Source organism: Hibiscus syriacus, unplaced genomic scaffold (genome assembly GCF_006381635.1).
Source record: "Hibiscus syriacus cultivar Baekdansim isolate YM2019G1 unplaced genomic scaffold, ASM638163v2 tig00109987_pilon, whole genome shotgun sequence".
NCBI lineage: Eukaryota > Viridiplantae > Streptophyta > Magnoliopsida > Malvales > Malvaceae > Hibiscus > Hibiscus syriacus.
In genome coordinates, this window is record NW_024062550.1 from 1,164,586 (window position 1) to 1,183,744 (window position 19,159).

Below are 19,159 nucleotides of genomic sequence, written 5' to 3' on the forward strand. Positions count from 1 at the left end.
TCAAAACTGATAGTTTAAGTACTAAATGCGTCGAGTTTTTAGTGACGGGTATTAAATTAAAATTAAAATACGTTAAGTTTTTAATGACGGATATTAAATGAAAATAAAAATAAACATTAAGTATGATTTTAAAAGTTTTAAAAGTTTAGGTATCGAATGGAATCAAAATTGAATTTAATGCATAGTTTACGCAAAAATAAGGGATGTGGACGAACAGGAAGAGTCAGAGGTCAAGAAGATCAAGGGCAGCTGATGTAACGGAGATATCAACGGTGGATTCTGTTACACAGAGAAACCACCTGAGGAAGGTGAGAGAAAAGGACGAGTCAATTGAAGTCAGATAAATACCCCTTTCTCTCTCTTTAAAGCAACCCCCTTTTGCCCCCCCCTCTCTCTCTCTCCATATCTAATTCCGGTGCCGTTTCATATCATAATTATTATTAAAACGACACCCGCGGTTTCTCTTCTCCTGCTCTGGCATGGCCGAGACTGAAAGCGAAGCGCAGCCGATGGAACGACACGAGGAAAAGAAAAACGACGACTCAATAGGAGAAGCGGACGAGTTGGATGCTGAAGAGGGAGAGGACAAGGAAGGAGTGAGTCGAGTTGATGAGTCGGACAAGGAAGGAGCGGCGCCGTCGAGTGACGCCGAGTTAAAAGACTCGCGGCTGGAATACCTAACGAATGATGATCGTCGTGAGGGTAAGTATTTTTTTAAGTGAAGAATTCCGTTCATTTCCCTTATTTATTTAATGAAAAATTCGCTGTGCGGTGATCTCTCAGGGTTGCAGGAGAATTCTACTTCGGAATCGAAGGAAGTTGCTGAATCTAAGGTCAGGAGTTCACTCTTTAACTACTGTATTCATTTCTAGACTTTCGTTTCTATTTCTTATTTATTTTTAATTTTGAAAATTTGCGATTGTGATGATTTTATCGTTCTCTTTTTCGATCTGTTTGCTTGAACTCTGCACTTTTTGCTTATGTTTTTCCATGACTAGAAGCTAAAATTAGAGTTTGTCTATGGATGGTGTAGAGATCGATGACTTTGTTGCCATAAAGGATTTTCCTTATATTCTATCTTTGCCTTGAAATATTAAAAATATTATTAGATAAAGTACTTCGCAGCAGTGTTTCTCTGCTTCAGTAAATATTAAATTTATTTTCATATGTTGTTGATTGTAGTGTTGCACTGAATAGCCAACAAGGTCTTGTGGGAAGTGAAATAAGGTCCTTGGAATTTGCAAAATTTAACATCTCACCTCTCTATATGGATATATGCATTCACATGAACTAACCAGCACCTTTGGGTTCATTAAAGTTGAATTATAGATATATGAATGTGGTTGTTTCTCATGGCAAGTGTGCTCCTTTTTTTTATCGAATTTTTTCGTGTTTAAAAGCCATTTAAGACCTAATCTACTAAGGTTTTTTATGTTTTTATTTCCTTCTTGGTTGCAAATTTGTGTTATTGCCCATGAAATCAATTATCAAATCTAATTTTGATATATAAGTGAATGTTAAAGGATGAAGCCTTATACTTCTATGTTAAATAGATGGCTGAAGGATGCGAAAATGGTTTACCTAAACATTCAATTAGCCTTGTGAAAGCTTTTCCAGTTATATCTTCTAATTTAATCTTTTTGGAGATGATATATGTTGTCCTTTGAGTTAGAGCATTGAGTGAGTTCTTCTAAACCATCAGAATGATGTGGAAGATCCATGTCGTCATCAATTCTTCTAGGACCTTTACATCTTATGTACAATTAACTCTTTCTGTGATTGAATTATTCTTTCATTGAGTTCTTTTTTTTTTTCTTTAGGATCAAGTTAAGATAGCCCACCAGGAAATGCCTAATTTGGCTTTCCAGGATACAGAATCTCCAAAACAAAATCTGGTCCACAAATCTGTTTTGCCAGAACCATCACCAAGTTTTCTGAAACAAAATCCGGTCCATGAATCTGTTTTGCCAGAACCATCACCAAGTTCTCTGAAACAAAATCTGATCCAATTATCTGTTATGCCAGAACCGTCACCAACTTCTCCAAAACAAAATCATCTCCAATTATCTGTTTTGCCTGAACCGTCACCAACCTCTCTGAAACAAAGTCATTCAGATCAGAAGGTTAATATCTCATCCCTTGCAGAAGCAAACCAGCAAAGCCCTTCTAATCTTAAAGTGGTACCCTTTGTTCCCAATGTGAAGACACCAGTGTCTGATGGTTACAATTGGCGGAAATATGGTCAGAAGCAAGTAAAGAGTCCTAAAGGTTCTCGAAGCTATTACAAATGCACATTCTCCAATTGTCAGGTTAAAAAGATAGAGTGCTCTGATCACACAGGCTATGTAATAGAGATTGTTAATAAAGGCATACATAGTCATGAACCACCACGGAAAATTAACTTTACAAGGGAAAGTAAGGTTTTGTCATCTGTTGTTCCTGTTTCAATGAATCTTGTAACAGAACAGTCTGTCAGAGTGCCTAATGATTCTGATCCTTCTACATCTTCTAAAGAATCTTTACCAGAAACAACTGTAAATCCTGAAAGAAAACAACAGTGTTCTAGTGGCTCTGACGGGAATGGCAACTCGCAAATGAAGGAAGAGCTTTTGAGTGAAGCTGAGCCAAATAAAAGGCAAGCTTTTCCTTGAATTTCTCTTTGCCTTTTTCCTCCATGACATGTCGGGTGTACATTATTAATGGAAAAGCCTCTATGCTAACCCGGTTGTGATAATTTCTCATTTTCTTGATATCCAGGAGGAAGAAAGGTGATGCAGTTTGTTCTGGTTCTGCTGTGAAAACTGGGAAAAAACCTAAATTTGTCGTGCATGCAGCTGGTGATGTAGGAATCTCTGGCGATGGATACAGATGGCGAAAATATGGACAGAAAATGGTGAAAGGAAATTCTAATCCCAGGTGTTTGTTCCCTTCTTAGTATCATTTTAATGAAGGTTTAACTGTTTTTTTCCCTTTAAACCATCGTTAAATGTGCGTGGCTGCTCAGGCATATGTGGCTACTCTGTCGACTCGTACTTATCATTGCTATACTATGTAATGGTGGTTACCTTTTTTACATGTCTGTTGTATGGGACCCACAAGGTTTACTATATTATCTTTACCATTCATTTGCACCATGGATCTTGACGACAATTGATGCTAAAAAGTTCGAGTGGTCTGTCCTTGCTTTTCGTCTCTGTAGTACTTGGTACTTGTAGTGTGCTTTGCAAAACCATGTCGGTTCATTTTATTTTTGCTTTGTTGTGCTATATTTGTCTGAACATCTCTCCCTGACCATTATATGAGACTGTTTTCTTTCAAGGATGGCCAATTTGGAAGCTTACAAGCTCATTCTTGACCCAAGTTGTTAGTTCCTTGAATTCGTATACATTCTTTTGATTTTTTTCTGATCTTCCAATTGATATTGTTTTCTAGGAACTACTATAGATGCACTTCAGCCGGGTGTCCTGTCCGTAAGCATATTGAGACAGCTGTAGATAATACAAATGCCATCGTTATAACATATAAAGGCATTCACGACCATGACATGCCTGTACCGAAGAAGCGACATGGCCCTTCAAGTGCTCCTCTTGTTGCTGCTGCTGCTCCTGCTTCTATGAACAGCTTGCAACTTACAGTAGCCGATGAAGTGCAAAAGCAAATTACATCAACCAAGTGGTCAGTGGGCAGAGGAGGTGAACTGACCGGTGAGGCTGTAGAACTTGGAGGTGAAAAGGCAATGGAATCGGCTAGAACGCTTCTGAGTATCGGATTCGAAATCAAACCATGCTGAACTTATAGGTAACTTTTCCGTCGTCAACATCAGGCGTGTCTTTATATAAAATTATTCGAAACGGCCATTGGTCAGGTTTGATTTGTCCTACTTTATTGCTCTAGTCTCTGTGAGGTTGTATATTTTCTGTTGTATTCTATCTCAATCTGTTTGGAACAAGGTTATAATAGTGGAAACAATATAGATTTGGTTGCCAACCCGTTGTTACTTGGAACCATGTTCCGATCTTCTATCTTTGTATCATGTGGCATGCACCGGACCGTTAGGGCAAGTTCGGTTCGTATAAAAGATCATTATCAGAGGTAATAATCTTTTTCGAAATCTTGTTCTCATATTTAGTTTTGCTCTCATTTCTAGCAGAAGAAAGAATATTACCAACAATAACTTTTTTTTAATGCAAAATGGTGTGAATTTTACTCCCATCCAATATTTGTCAATTTCAAATTACCATTGAAATAATGATCTATTGCTATAATTCATTGGCCTTTTGTTTTAATTGTTAAGAGGGACTTCAATTAGGGTAGAAAAGCATCTATTGGGACAAAGCATTACGGATTGGAAATTTTAGTCTTTTTTCAAACAAAGCATCCATCAAGACATTATTGTCCCACAAAAGAAGGAAACATAGTTACCCTACATCATTGGTAATATTGGGGTTACCTCAAGACAAACATGTCTTGTAAAAGAGAGTCCCCCTCTTGTCCCTTTAGGATAGGATTACGTATGGGTCAGATTTTCGATCCATCTGAACTCAATTCAAATATCATACCATTCCATATGTTACTCTATTCAACTCAAATTTAAGGAGAATTAGGCATGTAAAGGAAGCGAATCGTTCGGTGAGAAGTTCGTTTATGTTCATTTATTTATTAAACGAGAGAACATGAACAAGATTTTGTGATCATTTAATTAAATAAACGAACATGAACAGGGGGCTCATTCGTTCATTTACGATCATGAACGTTCGATAATATATTCGTTTACTTTCGTTCGTTTATGTTTACCCTAATCTCTCTAGACATTTAAAATATTAATGGCCAATAAATTTTAATATGATAACCATTAATATTTTAAAAATCAATTAATTATAAGTACAAATAAAAAAAACCCATAACAATTAAATATAAATTTTACTATGAAGTTGCAATTTATATTAATGAATTTTATGTGATTATTGTTGTTATGGTTTATGTTCATTTGTTTTGTTCATTTACGTTCATTTATAACTTTTGTTTAAGTTCGTTCGTTTATTGTGTTCATTTACGTTCATTTACATCCGTTCGTTTAAGTTCGTTCATTTGTGTCCGTTCATCATTTAAATGAACGAACATGGACGAACACGAACAAGCTACATTCCTTAATGAACGAACACAAACAAGAATTTTTTTGTTCGTGTTCGTTCATTTGTTCGATTAAAGTTAAACAAACGAATATGAACATACCCTTGCTTGTGTTCGTTCGGTTCGTTTACATGCCTAAGGAGAATCTATCCCATCTAATATATGAGGGTAAAAATTTACACCATACATTATATATAGAGAGAATGATATTACTTTAATTATCTCAGGTTGGTATTTCATCATAAATTTGAATCCGACCGACCCGAACCTAAATTTCGAAAACACAAAATTGACTATATGAATCCATTGAATTCGGGTCAAATGCCCAACTCTACTTGGGACACTAATTGCCCCTAAACCATTACTCACAGGTATCAATGACAGCACACGTTCATGATTTCACCATTTATATTTTAATTTTTCTCTCTAGGAATCTACAATCTAGAGAGATTCATAAATGCACGAGTATTCATAGAAATTTTTATACACAACAAAACCATCTTTCATTACGAGCCAAAGAGTATCAGTCAACGTGGTAAAACTGATGATAGAACCCGGACCGAACATCGTTCCGAGGAGAAGCTCAATCCGTCGAAAGCTGTCGACAATTCCGATATGATATCATTATCGAGTTTTCTCTCTTATGGCACATCTTTGATCCCATTCTCTTCTTTCCCTTCTGCTGCAGTCATACACTCCTGGAATCTGAAACAACTCGTGAGATGGTCGTTTGTTATTCCGGCCACTTGCATGAACGAGTAGATTACCGTCGGCCCCACGCTTCGGAAACCCCTTCTTACTAGATCTTTGCTTATGACACCTGCTTTTGGAGTTTAACCGGAACCTGGCGAGGATACCTGAATCTGCTAACGATAGGTTTGTGGTTCACGAAACTCCAAATATACTCGTCGAACGACCCGAACTCATTTATAACCTGGCATCATCAAAACCAGCAAAAAGTTAGTTTCAATCATAATCAAAGTCACCATGGATAGTCCAAATAATGTGCCTGGAGGGTTTAGGACCACTTCAGCTACATCTCTACAAACCTACTAAAACAAAATGATCACTAAGAACCTTCTATATTTGTCTAATCACTTGCTAAAACAATGGAGAACAATATAACTGGTCCCTGATTGGGTTTAGCCATCAATTCAATTAATCCTACATCGGGACTATCGGTTTAAAACGAGCCCCGAAGTCGAGTAGACGACCGGAGGTGTGCTATTATCTTGCAAGGTAAACTACAAATTCATATCTTCCACTATGTACAACAACTTCAGTAGAGCAAACTTTTGTCATATTCCATGTTATTCGTTATGCGGTTCGAAAGCAAGGTCGAAAAAATGGTGAAAAGTAGAATGGGAATCTTACCTTAGACATTTGGCATGCATTCTCGACGATAGCCCGCGGCTTTAGTTCTGATAACAACGAACTCGCCAAGCTACCAGGTGCTACTAGCTTCTTCTCATTTAGCTTTGACACGGCAACAGGATCGAACTCCACAAAAGCTTCCCTGCATAAAAGATACATCTCAGAAGTCCACATATTCAACGGAAGTAAGATGGAGATTCTGCGGGCACAATACCTAAATATCTGTCTTTTGCTTAGGATAGCAGGCCAAGTAAGTTCGGACAATGCACCCGACAGTACGAGCAGCTCAAACAATTTCCTGCATGTGGAAAACGTTATCAGCCAAACTAGTCGTCGAGTAAAATATATTTTTACCGGAGAGCTAGTTAGTTTAATCAGTAACCAGATACAGCCAATATCGAGATGACATACTTGTTGTCGTGTACAGGAACTCCCCACTCTTCATCGTGGAAGGCGGCATAACTCGGATCTGATCCAAAACCAAAACCAAGTAAGTAGAAAGCATGACGGAATGCCTTCCTCCGGTAAATGTCCTAGAACAACCCTCCAAACAATATCGATGACTCGAAGGTGTAACTCAAACAAATTGAGATAAGATGATATACAGTCTTTTAATTCGAATATAATGCCTGAACCTCTGAATGTGTAACTAATTTGCATTCATGTCATACATGTACTTCCTCATAAAAGTGCAGAACTTATAAATATCAAGCATGCATTTAACTTATTGGTCGATTCAAATCGTAAAAACCGATAAAATTAACACTTAGAGCAAACTTATGAGGCTGATAATTCAGTTGAAAGCAGCATAGGAAGGAAATGTTCACATGGATTCACAATTGAATCAGGTTAAGTCACACACATGTATTTGGTATCACCCAAGCAGCTCTCTTCTTTTGATGTGAATAACCGGGCGGTGAATCCAAACCACCGTCGGAAACGACACTTCTCGGCTTCGATGCAAACGGCTTCCTCCTACTTCCTACACTATATGACCGGATTCACCTGCCAGTGGATGCTCTACTATGAAATGAATCAGTGGAAGCATCCGATGAACACGAAGCATTTGGTGACAAATCAGAATGTAATAACCATTCATGCCGACGAAGCATGGAAGAAATGCCAGCGGAATGCGTCTTTGGAGAAAGTGAACTAACAGTAGATGATGGAAGGGCCTTTTTCTCGACCTCAACCGGAGTCTTTTCAACCTTTCTCAAAGGCTTTGAAACTGGTTTTCTTGCACTCAGTGAACCTGCCTTGTTCCCTGCAGGTCCCAGTACGGCCCTCGACTCGGTATCCGCCACATTCATCGGCCTCAATCTCGGGCCTCCGGGCATAGACGAAGATATCCCTCAAATAAACACCATCAAGATCTCATATATTTATCTGCCTGAAAGCAGTCCCACTTTACCAGCACCTTGTTTAGCCCAGTCCCTCAACTTTTGCCTATCCAATCCACAAAATCATCAAAATTCAGTATAATCATCATATTCCTCGTAAACAAAAACCCTAAACCAATTACAAAAACCCTTTTAACACCAAGAATTGCATCACATTCAAACAGTATCTCCAAAGCTCCAAAAACAGATCTCAGCTTCACCCCACAAAACTTACTTAAATTTACAACTTTGCCACTCTAGGCTTTCACCAACATACTAAAAAACCCTCATTTTCCATCCAAAAATCTCCTTGGAAAAAACCCCTTAAACCCCATTCTCCCTTGTCCACAAAGTCTTCGAAATGAGCTCGAAAACCCTAAAAACTAATACCCAAACCGAAGTTAAACAAAGATGAGATCACCCTTTAAGAAGAAGAAGCTAAAGGTTCAAGCTTTACAGTTCAGGGGGAAAAAAGGAAAAGGAATGGGATCAAGTTGTGTATTCATTTAAATCAATTCAAATTTGGCCTCGGAAACAGAGTTTCCATTCTGCATTGTGGGAAACAAGAGAGATGGAAAAGAGGGTTATTATTACCTCAAAAGAAAAAGCTTTTGCAGCACTTGTTGTTGGAACTGTGTTTTTTCCCACTCACTCTCTTAACGTAAAAGCTAACACAGGCAATTCCATGCTTTCTTTTCTCTCCTTTTTTTCCCGAGAAAATGCGAGAAAGTGAGGGAGAAAACTCGACGAGACTTGAAGACAAAGCAAACAAAAGGGGTGAATTGAATTTCACTTTCCTAAATCACTGTATCTATCATTTAGAAAGAGAAGCAAAGAACCAATAACAGGAAGAGAGGGAAGTTAAGATTAAGCTTTTGTTTATTTATTTACGAAAGGGAAAACCACGTAAATAGTCACTTATCTTTTAATCAATTTATCTTTTATGTACTGATGTTTCAAAATTAACTATTTCATCACTAACGATATCAATTTATAATAAATCAATCATTTGTCATTAGCGACTCCTATTAGGAGTGACAGAATTTTGATGTGGTACTTTAATCAACTGACCTTACATGTAAAACCAATTGTTTAATTCCCTAAATTGTTCCTCACATTACAGGTTTAATTAGTCAACTACAGTAATGTGTAATGATTTTAACGTCATAATGAGAAATCCGCATTATGGTGCCATTCCATCAAGTTCAATGAGGAGATATTCATCAATATCTCCTTACGATATGTATCGATGTGGGTTCACAAACAATCCGTATGGCAACATCTCATCTAGTTCAAGGGGAAGGCATTCATCTGCCAATTTCTTTGACCTGAATATGGAGATGCTCTCGACGCAACAATCTGTGCAGTTTCCATTTGACACGATGTTTTCAAGTTCCAGGGGAGGCATTCAACTGTGAGCTTTTTTTGACCTCAATGTCGAGATGCCTTCAAGTTTAAGGGGAATGCATGCAACTACCAGGTTGTTCGACCTAAATGTCGACAGCGTGGAGGAACTCTCATCTCCACTAGAAGAACCGCTTCGTGAGCCAGGTGTGGATGGTGCTGAGTCTCGACTATTCGTTCACCCAAAATCACCGCAGTTCAACATAGACTCCGATGATGATGATGATGATGATGTAGATGACGTTCCCACAAATGTGGTATTGAACCTCCAGCACACATGTATGAAGTTGACTATGGTGCAATGTACGGGATAGAATTTGTGGATATGCCTAATGCCGGTAACTATGGATTTAACTCATCAGTCATTGATGGTGAGTTATATTTAGGAATAGAATTTTCATGCAAAGAAGAAGCGATGATGGCAATTAAGAATTACAATATTCGTAATTCTGTTTAGTCCAAAGTCGACCGCTCTACCACCGAAAAATATGTCTGCCACTGTGTCCAACGTGATAACAGATGCAATTGGATGGTTCACGTATCGAAGAGGAAGAGGAAAAACAATTATGGGAACTAATGATATACAACGATCCTCACACATGTTGTGTTGGAGGGATCAACCAGGATTATCCCAGCTTGGATTCCGACATGATATGTCAAGCCATCATGCCTTATGGTAAAAACAAGCTCCATATAGTTATTGTTGTGTTGATTTCAGCTATACAATCGCAATATGAGTATATCGTCTTATACAGGAAAGCATGGAAGGCAAAGCATAATGCCATTAAAAAACTTCACGGTGAATGAGATGCATTTTACAATGAACTACCAAGTTGGTTTAGGGTGGTGTGCAGGTTGAATCTTGGGACAGTTATGGACCTCGAAACTTACCATGCATACCATAATGATCGAGTGCTTTGCGATCGATATCAATTCTACCGGCTTTTTTGGACTTACTCACAATGTATTAATGTTGTGAAATACTGCAAGGTCGTGGAAATCAACGGGACATTCTTGTATGGAAAATACAAGCAAGTTTTACTATTGAAAGTTGTCCAAGATGATAATTGCAACATTCTTTCAGTTGCTTTTGCCTCTGTTTAAGAAGAAGATACAGATTCTTGGCCTTTTTTCCTCCGAAACTTACGCTCACTTGTTATCACGAGGGAAAAAAATTTGTGTCATTTCAGATCGCGGGACTGGGATCAAAGAACGAGGAATGATACAATTACATCAGCCTCATCAATAAAGAAATGTGGACAAATGCATATGATGGTGGATATCGATATGGACACATGACGAACAATTTGGCCGAGGTAATCAATTCGACCTTAAAGGGGCACATTATTTACCAGTAACGACTTTGGTAAAAATGACATATTTTTGTTTGAGAGAGCTTTTTGCGAAGCTTGGGGGACAAGCTCAAACATGGATGCAAAGTGGTCATGTCTATCACCCTAGATTAGTTACAGATCTACAAAAAATAATTGTTGCATTAAATGGAATGTTTATAACAAGCTTCTCTAGAACCTATGAATTGTTTCGTGTCACAAAGATCCCACAACCTCTTCAAGGGATTCAAGCTAACTCGTTCAGAGTTAACCTACGAGACAGATGGTGCGACTGTGGGTTTTTTCAAGCTCTGAAGTATCCATGCTCTCATATCATAGCAACTCGCTCGCATATCCATCAAGATTATAACCGTTTTGTGGATCTCGTATACCTACTATCAGAAGTGTTTAAGGTATATGAATTTGAGTTCCCCTATAGGTAATGAAAAAAACCCTAATAAGGTTCATAATTGACTTTCGATTATACCAAATCAGTTCTTATTGAGGGACCGTGGTCATCCAAAATCCACTCGAATTCATTGTGATATGATATTCAAGAATCATCTAGAGAAAACAAAAGATGTGGGCATTATAGAAACCCAAGACACAGTAGAAAAAATGTACATCTCTTTTGTCATCAAGTAACCGTTAATGTTGTGCTTGATGTAGTTGTTGTTTATGAAAGAATAGTTTTTGTAATGTAATTTACATTTACTTTAAGTTAATGTCATTTTATCATCACTGATTAATTAAACAAGAAAACGATACAAGAAAATGGATTAAAATTCACTAAATAATAAACCCATTCGCTTGAATTAAGTAATAAACAAAATAATAATAATAATAAAACTATTCTCTTGAATTAAGTAATAAACAACATAAACAAAATAAATTAAGTAATAAATGGTAAATAAGTAAAAAAATTAAATACAAAAAAAATTTAAATGTACGAATCTATCAATGCCAGCGTCTTGCATATGTGTTGCGGTGGTTGTTTGTAGGGGTGTGCAAATCCAGGTACCCGAATTTTTGGGTACCCGATTACCGGGTACCCTGAACATCCAGCTCGATGATTTCTCAACCCGTGTCCCGATCGGATGTTCCGGGTACCTGGTAATCGGTACCCGATTTATTTATCAAATTATTAAATAAAAACACACACAAATTTGAATACTAGAATCACTTGAAAAATCAATAGGTATTCTTATTTATCAGCTTAAATTGTAGTTTTGCAGAAGCCTTTAAAAAAAAAAAGCAGCAATTCAAGACAAAAGCATAAAACAGATAGCCATGAAAGAGGTTCTTTTGCATGCAAACAATGCTATAATACAATAACACAAATCGCATGGATAAAACGATAACACCTTTCTCATTAATATGCAAGCTCACTAAACTAACAGAAAGGAAACAACTCAAAATTTCTAAAAGGATGATAAACATAATATCTTTAAGGTATTCGCTTTGTCACTGCAAATAATAGTCCATAGAAAAAATATCATGGCTCCAAGGGGCCAAATGATTTCTTGCTTCATCCAAAACAGAATGAAAAAGCAAGACACAAAGATGTTAAGCAAATCTTAAATTCTTGGGACTATAGTTAACGGACGCAACCTATCATCATTTTCCTTCAAAGACTGCAAAATTGTTGAAGATAAGAACTAGAAACGATAATTGAATGAATAGAATCTAGAAAACATAATCTATAAAAAAAAAAAAAAACTTAATCGGGTACTCGGATAACCGGGTACCGGAAAAATCAATTTTTGTGACCCGGGCCCGACCCGGAAAGTATCGGGTTGGGTACCTGACCCGGCCGAGTAATTTTTTTTAGAAAATTACACGGGCTTTTTTTATCCGAGTCGGCGGGTCGGGTAATTTTGCACACCCCTAATAAAACATACCAAAATCGATAGTTTAGATATTCAACGCTTTAAAGTTATAACGGTGGGATATTAAAGTGAAATAGAAACTAAATATTAAATATGATTTTGAAAAGAAATTAAAGTTTAGATACTAGAGCGAATCAAAAGTGATAGTTTAAGTACTAAATACGTAATTTATCCTAGGATTTATTAATCTCATTAGAAAGCAGACATGAGAAGTAAGATACCAAACCGGTAATAATTTTAAGATCCAACACAAAACAAATGTAGAGTCGCAGGGGGCTGATGCACATCCATTAAAAGTCATAATGTTGAGCATTGCAAATGAAATCTGAGTTTTTACAACAACCATTCCACTCATTTCAGCAGTGTCTTGACGATCGATTTGACGTTAAGCTTCTTCAGGTCCGTATACGACTGGCCACACCCGACGAACATGACCGGTGCTCCCGATATGTAGACCATCGACAACGCTGCCCCGACCTACACCGAATTTGGTTGGGAAAAAAAATGTGGCAATGTGATTTCTCAAACCTAATCAAAATATCAAAACCTTGGCATTTTTTAAACTCATTTTACCTTATCATCAATGGTATCGAACTTCGTAAGCAAAATCCCATCTATCAATCTCGGATTAGAAGAGGTGGAGAGGTCGGCCAATTTCTACAAGAAGAATAGGCAACAGCTTCATAACATAGATTTATTCGGAAGTCCTAGGGTCCAGCATCCGTATCCAACACATAACATACCCCTCTTGGTGATCCGCAGCCAAAACCGACTCTCAAGTCGAGTAACATAAGCAGGGGTACGGTAAATGCTTTAGATAAAATAGACAAAAATACTTAAATATGAAAGCTAACCTGATTGAATTTTGATAATTGATCAACAGCATCATTCCCAACTAGTGCCTCTCCGACGAATAAGACAAGATCCGGATTATTGAGGTATATAAGCTTCGAAAGGGCTCTCATTAACGGTTCATTATCCTGATCAGCATAGAATTGTATCATTACAATGGCAACAAGAAAACCAATATAGCATTGCTCGCAATTCAGTACTTTTCAAAGTAAATCTCTCACAGATTATGGCTTCTGAAAACAATAAGAATCGACAAAGAACCCAACAAGCTGTAGCCAAAGTATGAAGTCTACAAACAAATAAATTAACTGATCAGAAGATACCTGCATACGACCAGCAGTATCAACGAGAACAACATCTGAACCATTACGAGTGGCCTCCTGAATTGCTTCCTTTGCTACAATTGCAGGGTCTTTCTCATAACCTTTCTCAAATATAGGAATCTGGCACAGAACACATAACAATCAGATATAAGAGTAGCCATACAATAATACACCTATACACGTTAGATTTGAAGCAAACCACCTTCAAGCATAATGGGGCCAAGTATGTCAAAAATAAAACCTTTACGATTGATGTAATACCTGGAGTCTACGTGCATGTGTTCTCAATTGCTCAACGGCTCCAGAACGGAATGTATCACAAGCGGCCATCATAACACTAACATTGTGCTGTAGAAGCCAGTATGCAACCTGCAAAGTGACTTGTTTAGCCACCCAAACTAGAAGGCATATCCCTAAGCAAAAATCTAGATATTTTAAATCAGCTCAACCTTGGCCAGATTTGTTGATTTCCCAACTCCATTAACACCAACAAAGACAACAACATAGGGCTTCCTCTGTTCCTTGGCAGCATGCACGTCCCTCAGTATGTCAATGGAGCGCCGAGGAGTTAAAATACGAACAAGGGCTTCTTCCATCGCAGCCTGCAGTCACAATTACCATAGACAAATAAATTTATACAAAATAAACAGGCAGGAAAACAAAAGAAAAGGATAAATCGAGAGTTCACATAGTAAAGATGAAAGTTTGCAGACCTGCACAGTTGATGAGACCCTTGTGAATGAGGCCAGTTTTTTCCCTTCAAGACTTGCAGCTACTGATTCACAAAGCTTCTCTGCTATCTCCTCAGCCTGTAAATGCCACATATAACTAAGCAGCTCTATGGACATCAACAGGTACTAATACATCAGAAAACAAATACGTTAGATTAGCAGAAAACATACCACATTCTTGGTCATAAGCCTATCCTTCAGAGCCTTCAAAGCTGGTTCCAGGTCCTCCTTCTCCAAATTTGCCTTTCCAGCAATACTGAGCCCAATAAAGTAGAAAATTAATAAATGATATAACTGGACAATAATTACTACAGTGGCATGATAAAAGCTTCCACTAACAGTTGAATAAAGACCAAATGAAACATGTCCAGGAGCATCTAGTTCTGTCTGCCACTTAAAGTACCCTAAGAAGGGAAAACAGAAAGCTTCAAAACTCTGAGACTGGAGAATAGGTAATGGTACAAGCAAATGAAATTTAAATACTCCACTGTTTAAATGTTAATGTCTAGCAGAAATTTTATACCACTAAAGCCATGTTTCCCTGTTTAATATAAAGCCACACAAGGCAATGTTAAAAGGGCCGACTCAATGAAGCAAACATTTGCAACTCTAGTTGTAAGGCTGTATAAAAAAATAAATCAAATAAATGAGGACATGGCTAATGAGGAACATCTGAACATAATAAACACAAGCTATGAATCAATGTTCCAAAACGAATCAGGGAAAATGAATTTGACTCGTCATGAAGATGTAACAAGTATACCCAAGAACAAAGTTACAAACCATATGACGTAACTACATAAATAAATTACCTCTGGAACATAGAGGAAAACCAGCCCTTTTTCTTAGCTTCAGGCTTGCTATCCTTCTGCAGATCGTCATCTTCTTCACTTTCACTATCACTGCCAATAATCTCTTCCATGTCCATCATACTTTCACCTTGACTTGCTGCAACAACCTCTTGATTCTCATTTCCATCCACTGGGTCAGTAAAGTCCAATTTTGTCTCTGTAGGAGCATCATCCCAAACTCTATTCTTCTTGGTAACCTTTTTCTTAGGGTCCACCTTGGAACCCTTGTTAACTACAGTGTCAGTCTTCTTTCCACTTTTAGTTCTTTTCTGAAGCTTAGTTACATCAAAAGCACTAACATTGGAACTAGTGTTTTCTTTACCATTTACAACAGCTGTCATCCTAGGTTCTTCACTCTCAAAATTATTACCATTGGAGTGCCCATTCCCCAATTTACGACCCTTCCCTTTATCATCATCTCCACCATCAGCAGCCAAGTTACCCTGCTTCTTATTTCCTTTATCAAAGCCAACTTTCTGGGCCTGCTGCCCTTGCTTCTTACCGTTATTGACAGGCTTAACCATCTGTTTTGATTTCTTAAGCTCCTCAGCCCTAGCTTCAGCTTCCATCCTAAGTTGCCTAAAAATTTCATCAAAGTCATTATAGGCCGTCCTTTTTGGATCATAGATCTCAGAAAACTCACGCCTAACCAGTGCAAGAAGATCATCCACATACAAAAGATGGAGAATGCGCTGATACACAGCGACAAATACAAGGCCAAGCTCATTATGAAAGGTCCACTTGAGGGTATAAGAAGCACCTGGAGCATCATAGTTATATGACGCTGCACCAGAGCGTTCCTCCAAAAGACAAGACCGGATCAAGGTGTCAATCGGTGACCCTTTAAGAGCATTCCCAAGCTCTTTACACGTCCAGAGGATCAATCCTCCCCTCGTAAATATCAGCAATTGCTCTAACATCTTTTGGTTTCAATGAATCTCCTGCGATACAATCAAATCAAAACTCAAAATTCACACACCCATGCAATAGAAACCACATAACCGTGCAACAAAGCAATCAATAAACAACAACAACAAAAAATAATCAAATTTATCTGTCCTTTTCCCTATCCTCCAGAAAATTTCACATATTAGATAGAACACCGCTGAAAACGTTCCAATAATAGAATCAAGAAAGCACCGATTTTGATCGTTTTGATATCTCTATCATCTGAAAGTAACAAATATAAAAGAAAAAGGAGTGAAACCAATATCCCCAATTGAAAATCCAACCTTAAATCTACAATTTTCTCAGATGCCAAACAAAACGAAACAGAGGTTCTAACTTGAGAGCTGTTTAATAGATCGGGAATCACAATCAAATCAATACCTCTACGCTAATAAATTAAAGATGAAAAACATATAAATCGAAACAAGGAGCAATCTCGTAAACATCGAAAAGTTAATAGGGAGGAAAAATACCTGATTTTCCCCTCGAAATCTACCAAAACCCACCAAAATAAAGGGGGGAAAACAAAATTGGGGAAACGTTTATGTTTGGCAGTATATATAGTAATAATTTTTGGAAGTGAAATAAACATAGAATCGGATTTGATCCAAAATAGTCATTATTTTCCGTTTGCACAAATGGTTGCTTTGCTAGTATGGATGAGTATAGGTCGGGTTTTTGATTTATCTGATTTGACTCGAGATTAATGGATCTTTCATTCGAGACTCAACCTGATCAACTCCGACCTGATATAAAATATAGAAACCTGACCAGACCTGATTAGGCTTAAAATAATAAAAAATATTATTTTTATTCAATAAAAATAGTGACTTAATTGAAAAAAATTATATATAGAGGGGTATTATTGTAATTATTCTTGAATATATAAGGTAAAATTATATATTTTTTCGGATCGGATATTTTTAACCCTAAACCCGAACCAAAATTAAAAAAAACCCTGACCCGATTGGGTCGAAACCTATCTAGTTTAGGTCCCATGCTCATCCATATTTGCTCCCTTTCCTTTATTCGAAGCATTTTAGTCTCAACATTTTATTTTTAAGCAAAATATCCTCTGATTAAATAAAAATTATTAGTAGACTAACTAATAATATTTCATACGGACGTGACAAGTTCATATGTGACGTTACTTCAAAAAAATATTTTTAGAGTAAATTATAATTAATCACACTTGAACTTGCCATATCAATAAGAAGCGTTAACTAACAATTTTGATATGTTCAAATATATTTTACTCCAAAATAAAACGACGGAGTAATTAAAATTTGTGTGCAAACGTTGGAGTATTTTTATTATTTTGCCTTAATTAATGTCAAGAAATACTAATTTAATTTAAAAAAATAATAAATATAATTATTATAATAAATATATAAATAATCTCTATATATAGTGTATATATATATACAGATTGAATGTTATATTAAATTTTAAGTATTTATAATTATATTTCTCGTTAAATTATAAATACAACTTATAATATTTATATTTTAATTTTATGATATTTTAATATTTATGATATATAAAAATAATTAATAACTTAGTTTTCTGTTATATTTTATAATAATATTATATATTATATAAATACGCTCACGATTATGAATTTTAATATAGTAAATTGCGGGTTGACGAGGATTCCATCTCCATGCCTTATCTTCACTTTCAAGATTAAATGATGGTTTGTCAACGAGCTTTGGGAACATCAAATGTTTAGGTAAATTATACATTTAGTACCTAATGTATTAATTTTGATATATTTTAATACCTAAACTTGCAAAAAAAATTCTAAATCATACCTAACGATTAGTTTTTATTTCATTTTAGCTTATTATTAAAAACTTAATGAGTTTAGTACCTAAGCTATCAATTTTGGTATGTTTTAGTATCTAAACTTTCATTTTTTTTTGAAAATTTAACGTTAAAATTTGAACGGATACTAAAATGAAACAAAAACTAAATTTATGTATGGTTTTAAAAAATTGAAAAATTTATGTAGTAAAATAGAAAAAAACTAATAGTTTAAGTACTAAATGTGTAGTTTACCCAATTTTTTTTATAAATACTAAAATAATAAAAAATTTATTTTGATGTAATTATGTTTATATATTTTAATTTGGATTAATTATATATATATATATAATGATTTAATTTAATTTAATTATACATATTTAAATAAATAAATTTGTTTTATATTTGATATATATATATATATATATATATATATATATATATATATATATATATATATATATATATATATTATTTTAACATAAAATATATCATGTGAATACCAGTTTTAATAATTTATAAAATTGAACGAAATTAAAATTTTATTCATACAATTGAAAAATAAAAATTAACAAATGAATATTTATAATTTATTACAATTTAATTATTAAAATTAAAGAATTTTTGTTGATTAGTGGCCCTTTTCGAATCCTACCGATTCGATTGTTTCTAGGTGACTTTAAAATAAAGAAGTTGAATTATATTGTTAAATTGCTTGTTTAACTAAATTTTGTTTTGATTGTGTTTGTTTATGGACACACATTTTAAAAATTTAAAAATATTTCAAATTTTATTAAAAGTCAGAGCCGTCTCGAACATTTTCAAGGCCTTGAGCGAAAACTCAAAAATAGACATTTATAGAATGAAAGTATATTATATTACTTTGAATAGTTAATTTAATATTATATTAATAAAGCTTAGAATGATTAAATTTTATCAAATATTATTTTCATTGTTTTGTTAAGAAAACATCTTAAATACAACTAAGAGAAAAAAAATCGAACTTGGGTATGAATTATGATATAAACTTATTTTGAGTAATAAATTAAAAAAATAAAGAATAAAGAATTATTTTATCGTTAGGTTGAGATTGAAGAAGTCTGATAATTAAAGAATATTCGGTAAATTAAAAAAATGAGAT

The 19,159-nt window shown here is 35.6% G+C and overlaps 2 protein-coding genes and 1 pseudogene across 5 annotated transcripts; 1 reads left to right on the forward strand and 2 right to left on the reverse strand.

Annotated features, from left to right (window-relative positions):
- The first annotated feature begins 358 nt into the window (after nucleotides 1-358).
- LOC120211898 (probable WRKY transcription factor 32) lies at nucleotides 359-3,987 on the forward strand. Of its 2 annotated transcripts, XM_039210372.1 has the most exons (6): nucleotides 359-702; nucleotides 784-833; nucleotides 1,821-2,052; nucleotides 2,107-2,635; nucleotides 2,758-2,916; nucleotides 3,433-3,987. In XM_039210372.1, exons 1-6 carry the CDS (start codon nucleotides 480-482, stop codon nucleotides 3,788-3,790), a joined length of 1,551 nt encoding a protein of 516 aa, XP_039066303.1. In that variant the 5' UTR covers nucleotides 359-479; the 3' UTR covers nucleotides 3,791-3,987. The 2 variants fall into 2 exon arrangements, with proteins under 2 accessions (XP_039066303.1, XP_039066302.1); XM_039210371.1 differs by having other exon boundaries at nucleotides 1,821-2,635.
- A 1,780-nt stretch (nucleotides 3,988-5,767) lies between these two features.
- On the reverse strand, nucleotides 5,768-8,674 carry LOC120211899 (annotated as a pseudogene).
- A 4,092-nt stretch (nucleotides 8,675-12,766) lies between these two features.
- On the reverse strand, nucleotides 12,767-16,784 carry LOC120211897 (signal recognition particle receptor subunit alpha-like). 3 transcript variants are annotated; one of them, XM_039210369.1, is made up of 10 exons: nucleotides 16,686-16,784; nucleotides 15,226-16,205; nucleotides 14,585-14,669; nucleotides 14,396-14,491; nucleotides 14,132-14,284; nucleotides 13,944-14,051; nucleotides 13,683-13,802; nucleotides 13,362-13,487; nucleotides 13,081-13,164; nucleotides 12,859-12,984 (listed from the first exon to the last, which is right to left on the reverse strand). In XM_039210369.1, exons 2-10 carry the CDS (start codon nucleotides 16,182-16,184, stop codon nucleotides 12,859-12,861), a joined length of 1,857 nt encoding a protein of 618 aa, XP_039066300.1. In that variant the 5' UTR covers nucleotides 16,185-16,205; nucleotides 16,686-16,784. The 3 variants fall into 3 exon arrangements, with proteins under 3 accessions (XP_039066299.1, XP_039066300.1, XP_039066301.1); XM_039210370.1 differs by lacking the exon at nucleotides 16,686-16,784 and adding an exon at nucleotides 16,648-16,678; XM_039210368.1 differs by lacking the exon at nucleotides 16,686-16,784 and having other exon boundaries at nucleotides 12,767-12,984; nucleotides 15,226-16,184.
- Between the last annotated feature and the right edge of the window lie 2,375 nt (nucleotides 16,785-19,159).